Raw genomic sequence first — 12,263 nt, forward strand, 5'->3', positions numbered from 1 at the left:
AGCCTCACAGTGATCACAGATCACCCACCATTGTGTGCTCCCATGGGACTACCGCTGGAGTTCTTATAAAATTCCTTCTGAGCAGAAAAAACATTAAAAAATGAGAGATGTGGGGGAGAGTTGCCAGATTTCTGAAGACCTTGTATGGCTGGGTTGCCGCTCGCAAGAGGTTCGGCGCTGGCTCTGCTGACAACCCTGCCCCCTTCTCATATGCGACGAAGGGTTAGTGCAATATTACCTTGTTAAAATAAAACATGGAAATTCTCTGACAAAATCAAAAGTTAGAGTGGAGCTCTATATTAGTTAGGTAGCAAGATTTTAACTGAAGCTAAAAACCAAACCTTAGAAATAGACTGAAAAAGCATTATTGTTTGAAAAACAAAAAAATAGGTCAATTCGCAAGTTATACGCAGGGTCACTGGAATTATGCAATTGTGCGGCCACAGATTTTTGTTTTAAAAGTGCCAAAATAATGATTTAATACTACTGCAAAATGTTCTGCATTATGCAACATCATTTTCCTTTTCTTGATGCATATTTTTCTCAACCCTGCCGCTTAATTTGTCCCTCATCTGCTGCATAATTCCAGTGGCTCTAGTTAGAAATAACTGACATAGGTATAACTCGCAAAGATGTGATGCTCTGCATATGACCTCGCATATTAAAAGACAGTAGAGATCTGAAATCTATGGCGGTTTAAGTTATAGTTACGTCAGTTACGTATAGCTGGCGAATTTCACTGATTTATTTATTTTTTCTGTTTTTATACGATAGTGCTTTATCACTGAATTTCCAAGGTTTTTTAACACAAGTTAAAATCTTGCTATCTTTCTCACTTAGAACTCCATTTTAACCATCAGTGAATACATAGTATGTATAGTATTTCTCCACCTATCCCAAATAATCCCTAGAGATAATCAGGTGAAGGCCCCATCGTAAATCATATTAATCTCTGTTATTGACGGTTGACATTAATGTTCTGATTTAAATAGTCTCCTATATGCTGAGTATTTATGTCTACGAGGACTATTATTAACTGTTGCCATTAATGTTGTTCTGATTTAAATAGTCTCCATAATGGTGGGCATTTATTTCTGCAAGGATTCAGTCCAAACTAGCCTTGAAATGCACATGAGAAAAGAAAAATACACCGCTAAGTGGAGAGAATAAGAGAGTGTAGAAGTGGTGTTAGAAATGTATTGTTGATCAAAAAAGGTCTATCTGCTACAGAAGCATGCTGGTCCACTGTTCGTGCAAAGCAGCTGAAATCAATTGACATAGAGGAGACTTCATTATTTGTAATTTGTTTATATGTGATCAAATGAAATGTTTTGTAAGAATAAGAGCAACATTTGTGATGACATATATAGATATTGTAAACCTGTTTTTGTTTTTTTAATCAGGCACATATTCTACTTGATTGTGGAGATGACAATATCTGTAAACCTCAGCTAGAGGTTGCAGTAGAAAGGTGAGTGAACACTGTGCAAAGCCATAAGGGTGTTATTTGTGTAACTTGGCTGGATTGTTGTTTCCTTTCACCATTATGTAGATGCTGTGTAATATGACTATGTATAGATGTCTTTACAAGTGTATGCATTATATATTATACATCCTGTGTAAAGGCAAAGCCTGGCAGACTAATAGGAATACATATATGTCACGTTGGTAGTTGGTTGAGACCGAATATTCACCAAGACCATATTCCAAGAACATATTTACATTATTAAAGTTTTCACTAAGATTCTTGAGGACTAATGTGACTTTTCTATAAGTTTAATGCTTACAAAAAATGCATACTAAGACATTTGATATTGCAAAGTAAGCATTAGATTTGGGAAACGGCTTTTACAACGAAGCCGTTTCCACGAAATCTTTAACCACGCATGCAGTACAACGCATGCGTGGTTACAACTAATGCCTTTACCACGCATGCCTTTACTACGATGTTTGTAGTAAAGGCATATGTGGTAAAAGTAAAAAAAAAAAGGGGGGGCTTGGGGGGGTCTCCCCCCCAAATAAAACAACTCACCATAATTCACGTCGGCATCAGAGTCGATTAAGAGAAATCGGTAAAAAAATGCCGTTTTCTCTTAACGACGTATGACGTCACCACGCAAATAGTCGGTGAAAGGTTTATGCGTGCTAAACGAATTCCGTTGTAACGCATGCGTGGTAAAGGCATGCGTTGCAACGGAATTCGTTGTATCATCATATATTCATTAGATTTGAGTGAAACTGTGCAACACAGCTATATCAATCCTTTGAATATGCAAATATGAAAGGAGGTTAGGTCATCGCAGAGGAGATAGTATTGGGAGCTAGAGAAAAGAATGCAAAGGAGGATGCAGTGATGTGACCATAATAGCTTGTTACCATCTGGCAACTGCCAGATATTGAGGTAATTTTCTGTCCAAAGACAAGGGTTGCTCACTCATATTTCGTTTTTCTTGCTGCTTTTATTGTCATTCCTTTAGGACAGTACTTAAGGGGCAATGACCTTCTATAATGTGTGGATTGTGTTCCCTGTCATAAGTAATCACATTAGAGATGGAGCTCTGATTAAATGGCAATCTCTGTAAGCCTGTTCTACTGCTCCCCATGGGATTTCCCTGAAGGTCAAATTAATTCCCTTCTGCTCGGGCTTTACTCTGTACGCTGAATCATTTTCACTCATTTGTACTTGTATCATTGGTTGGTGTCTCTGCTTTTGAAAGCTGTGCCAGGTGAATAATAACGATTGCTCACCAGCCTGACCTTAAGATAAATAACACATAATAGTGTATGCCTTAACCGCATGCGCGCTAGCGAAATTCCGCTCCTGTGCTGAGTTTTTTAAAACCGCACTTTACATGACGAGCTGGGCTCGTCATGAGCGTGCGAGGAGGCTACCTCATGACGAGCCCAGCTCGTCATGAGCGTCGAAGGGGTTAAAAGGAGAGTTTATCAGGGACATCACATGAAGCTTTCTTAGACCTAGAATAACTGGGACCTGAAAGAGAGACAGACATTCAGAATGGTAGTAATTGTTGTACAAATTCCATAACTGACCCCATTGATTTATGTCTGTTATATATGAACACACCCTCTGTTTAAGAGTGTGTGACTTTTGGAGCGTCAGCCTGGCTTCTTCATGTCCTATAGATGCTTTTATTGTGTGTGTCCCCTTTCTGTTTTGCATGAGTTGGGGTGAGGGGTGCTGGGATCTGTTTACCTCATTCCCTCCTACCTTGCTCGCAGGACTTCTTCCTTCTTGGGTTTGGAAAGTGTTGTGTTCAGTCTGGGTGTTGATCCAGGAAGTTAGGCAGGCAGAGTTTCTCCTGTGATCAGGTATCCTTTTCTCACACTACATATGTGATCTTCCTACTAGGAAGGAGGACTTGAAGTTACCAACAAATAAAAGTTAGTCATCAAAGGCACCTTCCTTTAGATTACCTTCCAGTCTGCCACAAGTTTGTCTCAGTAGCCTCAGGCTTGTTTCTTGGCCAAGAAGTTGCCCATTTCCATATAAATGTAATACTTCCTAACCAATTTGAGCTATGTGCTGCATTTTCACAGATTCTCTTGCCTCTTCTATAACAGATGAATAGTCATGAATTGTTAGAGAAGGGTATTTTAGATCATCTTTTCATAGTTTCAGGAAAGAGTAAACTCTGTGTGTATATGTCTCTAACGAATATGAAAAGTATGTTTTTCAACATTTACTGGGCTGTTCACAAAGTTACCATAAACTTTTGACTAAAGTACACGTGTAATTAGTCTTACACTTTTTAATAATTACTACTGTTTCAGGTAGTTAAAGCTAACCAAACTTTGGGTGACTTTATTGCATGTGTAAAAGGTCACTGTGGTTTTCAGATACGCTGTGTTTTGTACTCATTACAAAGTGAAAATGAGTCAGTCATGCAAATATGAGATTTGGGGGAAGGTCTTTTTAAGTCCAGGGCCCACCACTATGAAACTCCTCTAGACTCCAATTAAGAGTCCTTCAAATTAAGATGCAATGTTAAAACTTGCCTTTTAGTTCATTCTCTTCACAATGAATTTCCAGACAATTATTCCCCCAGACTTATATGGCTTTCCCTCCTTGTCAGATGCCTAAAACTGACACCATGTTACTTCATCTCAGGCCATATACCAGTACTCTGTTACTGGTCCCCTCCAAAGCTTTTGAGATCTTTCATCTACATCTATGGATTAGAGATCCCAAAGGGAGTTACCAAGTTGGTGTATACTGAATTATTGATGTTTCTTATGAACGTTCGATAGTTCAAGGTATTGCTTTTAATTTCCAACCTCAGGCACTCTCATGCTACCGTAAAGGGGTATGCACCGTTGTAGAGAAAACAAAAAAATAAGAAAGAAAATTGGTAACATCATTTCTGTTTTGTACTTTTTTAAATTCGTTTTTTTATGTTTATTTCCTAAAAACATTAAGAAGGATTACAGTGGGTCAATAATACTTATTGAAGATAGATTTCAGGCTGTTTGAAATTGTATGAATGGATATAAGTTTTGTAAAGCGCGAACTTAGCCCTCGGGTCAGATCAGAGTGAGAGGTATCCATAGATTTCAGGGTTTAAGAGGTTAGGACAGGTGAAATATTAGGACAGGTGAACAGCCAGGTCTTCAAGGACTTATGAAAGGAATGAGTTTCCAGAGTGGAAATTAGGGAAGGAAGGGAATTCCACAAATTAGCCCCTTTCAGCGAAAAAGCCCTCCCTCCTCCCTCCCACCTGTTTTTTCTAACCCTGGGAACTTTTACCTGGTTCTTGCTTGCAGATCTCAAGTCCTTGCCGGGAAGGTATCTTTGAAACATTTTATTGATGCCTTCTGATCCCCTGTTGTAGACAGCTTTGTGGACCAGGCATAAGGCTTTGAACACAATTCTCCTCCCCAACGGGAGCCAGTGCAGGCTTCTGATGGTAGCTGAAACTGAGTGAAATTTAGGGAGACCCATCACCAACCTAGCGGCGGCATTCTGTACCAGTTGAAGACGATGTAGAAGTCCCTTGTTTATCCCTAAATAAAGGGCCTTGCAGTAGTCTAATCTAGACACCACAAGGGCCACCACTGCCTGTTTCCATGATGGAAGGGAGCGAAAACTCAAGATCTTCCTAAGAGTCCCAAAACAGGTAGAGACAGTTCTATTTATTTGTGAGCCCAGGGAAAGAGCGGAGTCCACAATGATGCCTAGATTCTTGGCACTAAGACAGGGGCAAGGGCAAGATCCAAGAGTTTCAGGCCACCAGGCCTTCAACCAGATATCCATCTTGTCTCCGAAGATTATCCCCATTGAGTCTTAGGTAGTTCTCAACCATCCTTGAAGGCACCGCCCGCCTGCAGTTTTTAAAATATACTGCTCAGGCTGAGACACTCTCAGTAATGTAAATCAAAATCTGAGTGTCCTCCGCGTAGGGAAGTACTCCTAGGCCAAGAGACCTTACCACGGTGGCGAGCAGGGCTACATAGATATTGGAAAGGGTGGTTCTCAGTGAGGATCCCTTGGGGACTCCACAAAACAGTTGTTTGGAGGCAGAAAGAAATTTGCCCATCATACTCTTTGTGAACGGCTCAAGAGGAACGATTAAAGCAGATTGAGTGCGGAATCCTCTATCCCAATTTCCCGGAGACTGCCAACCGTATACAAGGAAAAATCGTATCGAAGGCTGCCGTCTGGTCCAGGAGGATAAGCAAGGTGGTATGACCAGCATCAACCTGTTGTTCAATGTTGTTAAAGACAACGGTTAACGCCGTCTCCGTACTGTGTTCACCCATGAAACCATGCTGCGAGCCATCGAGCAGTTGGTATTCCTCCAAGTAAGAACTGAGATGGTGGTTAAGATGTTTTTCCAGGATCTTAGCCAGAACGGGCAGCAGGCAAATAGGCCCATCGTTTTTTAATTCTGTGGGGTCAAGAGAGGCCTTCTTTAAAAGAGGTTTTACCACCGCCGTTTTCCATGCGGTGGAAAATTGGCCAGAAGAGATGACTGTATTGGGGATAGCGGTCAGAGGAGGTGCAATGGCCTCGCTTCCTAATTTCAGAATCTTAAGAGGACAGGGTTCAAGGGGAGAGCCAGATCTAATCCCACTTAACACCAACTCAGTGTCCTCTTGGAGAATAGAGGGAAAGGAGCGCAAACTGCAGTCCTTCAGAGGTCGTACCAGAATATCCGAACGGGGATCAGCTTTAGCTCCCGCAGAGTTTGACTTTTCCAATGAGGAGTATATGTCCTTAATTTTGGCGTAGAAGAAATCTGCCATTTTATCATAAAGTTCCTCTGTATTAACAATAGTAGAGGTGGCTAAAAGGGAATTGATCATAGTGAAAAGTTCCCTAGGGGATCTAATAGATTCCGTCATCATTGAATAATAGGAGACCTTTTCGTCATTAATAGCTTGCTTATATTCCCTTAGCCTGAGTTTATGCAGATCCCTTTCAGATGTAGTAGGGTCCCTGCGCCACTTTCTTTCCTGCTGTCGGCAGACCTGTCTGAGCTTTCTCAGCCTCTCAGAAAACCATGGGGATGAAGGGCGCTTTCTTGCCGCATAGTGCTCCTTAAGAGGGGTAAGAGAATCCAAGGCTGCCGTCAACCAGTTGGTAAACTCGTCATAATCAGCATTGACATCCGCATGAGGAGGGCAGCTGTAATTGCTAAGTCTGTTAAGAAGATCCTCCTTACTAATCCGCGCAAGGTGTCTCTTCAGCTCTACCCTGTTCTTAAAGTTAGGGTCATGGTGAGATACTGACATCAAATGTGGATGTATCAGATATGCATTTTTATGCACCTTATGGCAATACAATACACATTAATTTGTGTTCTGGAAGCATATAGCTTAACACATAGAAGTTACAGGTTGGGACCAATTCGTGCCTCCAAATGGATGTTCATTAAGGATTACTCGGAATATGAAATATGTAAAGGCTATATGTGAATTTTAGACATTGTCTGGTGATAACAAAGTTAATTGTAACTATGATGTGGAAGAACACACAATTATCAATGTTTGAAGAAAGTCCTGATGAAATGAAGAAACAGAAAACTAGGAGAAAATTATAACACTCCAGAAATTGGTGATTCTCATTACACTGGTAAGGTTCTTTTTTAGACTTGTTATTGTACACATCTAATCCAATATCAGCCTAAGCACTGCAGTATGAGTTGTGTGAAAAAAGTTGTACATTAAAAGGTCATAAATAATAATATTCAACGGAGTATACAGTAAGTGTAGCTTGAAGAACTGGGTATACATATGTACCTTATATGATGCAGGAGTTTGATGTTCCATCGTGAAGAATTAAGCACGTCTAGATGATTTATCTGCGAATCTTTTAAAAAAACTACTATTTAACTTATGAATAATTAATTGTGCTTCCTATTTTTTCCCAGTGAGCTTAAGAAGATTTATATTGGTGATGACAATCCTTTGACACTGGTTGTCACAGCTCAGAACCAAGGTGAAGGGGCTTATGAAGCAGAGCTGATTGTTCAGATTCCACCGCAGGCTGACTTCATTGGTGTTGTTCGTAACAATGAGGTAAGCCAGTCAACTTGTATTTGGATTTCACTGTTTAACATTCAAAATAATCTTTTTTTTACAATTTAGGGAAACAGCTGCCTATTCAACCCTTTATAAACTGAAATGCAAGCATTTCTAAAATGTATGGTCACATTCCCAACAAGTGCATAGATTATTCCATCTTAAATCATGGAGTCTAAGTCTAATGTTATTTCATTTTATTTCTCAAGTGCTCACGTACCTGAATTGCTAAAGGTGTTTGAATGTAGCTATTAAGACCATAGCCTGGTGTGCATGGAGATAATCTCAATTAATGAGGAAAAGCAGGTTTTCAACATTTTCCTGAACTGGAGATGGTTATCCTATGCTCATAGATTTTTCAGAAACTTATTCCACATCTCAGCTGCCTGAACTGCAAAGACTGAGGCTCCTATATGGACTTTTTGTAAGGTTGCTATAAGCTGACCTTACGTTGCGATTCAGATATAATTCCAGAAAATATCTGTTTTGTACGCTAGAACTACACCTGGCTGTATTTCTGCATTATACATAGATCATTGAGCCGAATGCTCTGGCATACAGATAGCCAACTGAACATTTATTAGGACCAAATATATGTTTTCCCTGTTGTGGGCTGCTGCATTCAAAAAGCATTATAAAATGTCCTGTAGTAACCTGGGAAAGTCAATCAGATTCTTTTCCACTAATCCAAAGTGGAACATATCATAGCTCCTTGTGTGAATGGCTTAATATGATACAGTTTACAAATACATGCCTGACTAATCATTTTATCTTTGGAGGCAAATGAGAGATTGTCGTCCATCAAGATACCACGATTGTTTATCACTGTAGCTGGGGGTTCAAATATTCAGTTAGATTTCAGAGTTTCAGTATGACTTTCACCCATAGATTGGAATATAATTTATCTCACTTTCCCTTATCTGCATTATATAAATTAAGTTAGTGGGGGATTGCATAACTGTAAGCAACTCTTGAAGAGTTTCAGTTGACCCTCAGGCAAGACAGTGGACGATATACGTTCCACCCTGTACTAAGCCCCTGTTAGGTATTCTTAGCCCATTAATTGTCACAATCTCCAACACTTTTTTCACTAATGAGTTTGTGACTGGTTTAAATAAGCCATGAATCTGCCTCACAACTTCCAAGTTTGTATGGAGCTGCATTGCTTTTTTTCACAAATGCTGCATATAGTGCGTTCCTCCGCATTTGGCAGAGACTCAAATGCTTCATGCCAAGCATTCCTCGAGAAGGTACCATATGTCCCCAAAACAGGACGATCTCGTTAAAAGCTGGTCAGCAATCAAGAGGACATGACTGTATGGTATTCTGACTTGAATGTTACCGCAGACAATGGCGGCTCCACCGCTAAGGCGGGGGACCTTCGCCCCACTGCTAATTCAGCAGTGCACAAAAGAAAAAAAAATGATAATAACATAACGTTATTACCATTTTATTTTTGTATGTGGAGCTAGGTGTGGGCGGGGCTGGTCTCCTTGACACCAAGCAGAGTGAGGAGGAGTTTAAACTCCTCTAAGTGAGTACGCCAGTTTGGCCAGCCCCCTCGGGCCGCCACACCGACTTGCGCACTTGGTATCTTCTCCATTGGGCTGTGTTGCACAGCCCAATGGAGAAAATGCGCATCCTCCCCAGGCACTGCATGAGCATCCAAACAGGACACTCAGACCAATCACGATTCTGCTCTTGCAGCGTCGTGATTGGCTGGGAGAGTCCGGAAGCCTTAGTGCTTCTGGTGTTTCTTGCAGATCGTGAGGAAGAGAATGAAGGAAAGACGTTAAGCGGCGCGGCAACGAAGGAAAAGGTAAGTGAATTTCTTTATTATTAATTTTTTTGTAATCCATTCACCCCACCCCACGCCCTAACCCCCCTGTTCTGAGGCAGCCGCCACTGACCACAAAGTCTGCATACTTTATACTTACCTTCCATCGCTAACTAGGGACCCGTAGTCCTTAAATATGGAAGGACACCAAGCTTAAATAATGGGGTAGGTGTGCTTCGCACTGTGGTAAAGTCCATTTGAAGATACAGACGATATTAGCAGTGTTAAAACAATTTACGGACAATGAGTTTCTGCTTTGTTGCATGTAATTGAGATCAGCATTGATCGAGAGTTCTGCATTGTGTAACCAGAGCACAGACTTAAATTGATTGCTGGTAAGGGTGTGACTTGCACCTCTCTCAGTGTCATAATAGACATCTTAACATAAATTAAATTTAACATATATTTAAAATATAAATATAGTTGCAGCAAATTCAGTCAATCAGGAATATGCTCAGTATAGCACTAGATATGGCTACCCTTCTGATTCAGTTGTTGTTTGCCTTACCTACAGAATGCTTTGTTTTTCACTTCTGGAAGGAGGGGTTACCAAGGATCTCAATTTTGCGGTAGCTCATTGCTTAGTTTCACAGTATCTATTCTAGACAATGTTCTGCTGTACGTCAAACATATTGTGTCAGACATCGCCCCAAAGATGACAATCATTTTTGGACCACTTTCTTTGCTACTTTTCCACTGGGGTAAATAGGAATGTAACAGCTGATGAAAGTGGTGGCCGTATATTTTCCTTCATCGCTGCTACATGCTGGAATCAGCTACCAGATCATATTCGGCTTGAGGCCAACCATCTCTCATTCCGCAAACTTCTGAAGACTCTGTTGTTTCCTTGAATCTCCTGATATTCCTCGGTTGAGGGCTTTGTCTCTAGCGCTGTGAGGCCTTTGATAGCCATGCGCTCTATAAGTGTATATTCATTCATTCATAGTAATTACTGGAACCACTGTGGTGAACCTATGATAGATGTAAGTATTCACAAGGATGGGTGTTTCACTTCAATGCAAATCTTATTTCTAGGAACATGCGTAGGTGGTTAGTGGTGTTTTATATGTCGGTGGCCTTCCAAGAGTTATTCTCTCTGCCCATAGTAGGAAGAATAGCCCAGAATAAATTGGTCATGTGCAACATCGGCTTGACATTACGACTGCCTAAACACTTGCAGGTCCAATTGATTATTAGAACTGAGAGAACTAAGCCTCGTTTTGACAGGAGCAAGTAGAAGATGAAACCCTGCACTATACCATTATGTCAGACATAAGAGGATACACCTTTTTCTTTTTACAGCCCCCCATTTAAAAACAGAACAATGTCTAGTTTACCAGATACAGAACTGTCAGTGCTCTTCATCCTTCCTATGTGTCCATATAGGCCATGATAGTTTAGACTCATGGAAAGAAGCCATTATGAGGCTATTATTTGTGTATTTCCGTTCAATGATTTATTTCTATTCTGATTATATCTATTGTGTTTCTGAATATATATTAATGCTTCAGAGAGAATGAACTAATGATGAAAAACTATCAAGAATTATGTTACAGGTAACCAATGCATTTTTATTCTTTGCAGAGTTTGTCACGACTGTCATGTGCATTTAAGACTGAGAATAAATCACGCTTGGTGGTTTGCGATCTTGGAAACCCCATGAAAGCTAAAACTAAAGTAAGATCTGCTTACCTGTACACAATTTTTATGATTCATTTTTGAACTCTTAAAACTATTCGCCTTAACAGTTATGTGATAACTTGGAAATATTAGAAAGTTTCTAAAATATTAGAAAGTTAAAAATATTACGCACATTTGAAAAATACACACAAGGAACCATTCAAAGGTTAGTAAAGCAGGACACTTTAGTTTCTTGAAATTAAATGGCTAAGAACATTTCATAACAGTGCAAAATGAAGCTCATGTGTTTATTATAAAGTACAAAGAGATATTATATTACATGGAAGCTCTGTTTTCTTTTGGACCATGCAAGTACATACACCTCCCACGAGAAGATGGCTTGAGCATGTATTGAAAGATACAACATGATGAGGTTACTGCATTCATCCCATTGCACCCCATAATATGATATTACTTTATGTCGTAGATATTGTCCATGCATTATTTTCTTCATTTCAGCTGGCAAAGAATGTTCATATGTTTTTCTGTTCCTGGGTATGTTCCTCAAAATTCTTGTGCCCATTGCAGGTGCACTGGAGAAGTGGCGGGACTCCTTCTTGATTTAATACTTTAGACCGCACCATACTTTTTAATAGTTTCATATCTTTGTATGTGCGCTCGTCCCACTTTTGGTGTTTCATAGTTGAGTTGCATTTCGTAGGCTTAAGGCATCGAGCAGAAAATAAATGTAAACTTAATTTATCCTATAGATTCTCTGTTGTGGTCATAGATATCTTAAATCCAGATAATTTTGAGGCACTTTAAACCGATGGTGGGGTAAACTATGCTGTAATAAGTTCATAAGGGATCCTTATCCTTTTCCTCTCCAAGAGAGCAATATTGAGCCTAGCTGATTGTACCATTGTCTTGGAAGTGTTAGTCGAATGCAGTGAGTTTAAAGCAGTACTCCTTTGTTGGCCAAAGTGCTTCATCTATACACTGTTAAGTTCTAATAAATCAATTAAAGCTTAGAGGCGCATAAAAAATGGTACATGCAGCTGACTGCAGTGTCCTAACTTAAGCATGGTCAGACCCTATGTTGAAAAGCTCTGGGTTGAGTTTGAGAATTACCGTGAAATAATTATAAAGCTGAGGTTTAAATGAATGCTAGTTCTGCAGACCTACATCATGGGCTTGGGCCTCTTGAATATTTGGGGTCTAACATAGTGAGCTCCTACTTACATCCTTAGGTTGCTATATTGCA

At 40.0% G+C, this 12,263-nt stretch overlaps 1 protein-coding gene across 1 annotated transcript in view; it reads left to right on the forward strand.

Moving 5' to 3' along the window:
• Positions 1–12,263, forward strand: part of ITGAV (integrin subunit alpha V) — a 402,152-nt gene that overhangs the window by 294,778 nt on the left and 95,111 nt on the right. Inside the window, exons 19-21 of the mRNA XM_078680488.1 lie at positions 1,404–1,471; positions 7,392–7,539; positions 10,964–11,056. Coding sequence (XP_078536614.1) covers positions 1,404–1,471; positions 7,392–7,539; positions 10,964–11,056 — 309 coding nt within the window. The remainder of the gene's footprint in view (positions 1–1,403; positions 1,472–7,391; positions 7,540–10,963; positions 11,057–12,263) is intronic.

The sequence above is a fragment of the Lissotriton helveticus genome, chromosome 3_1, assembly GCF_964261635.1.
Source record: "Lissotriton helveticus chromosome 3_1, aLisHel1.1, whole genome shotgun sequence".
NCBI classification, from domain to species: Eukaryota; Metazoa; Chordata; class Amphibia; order Caudata; family Salamandridae; genus Lissotriton; species Lissotriton helveticus.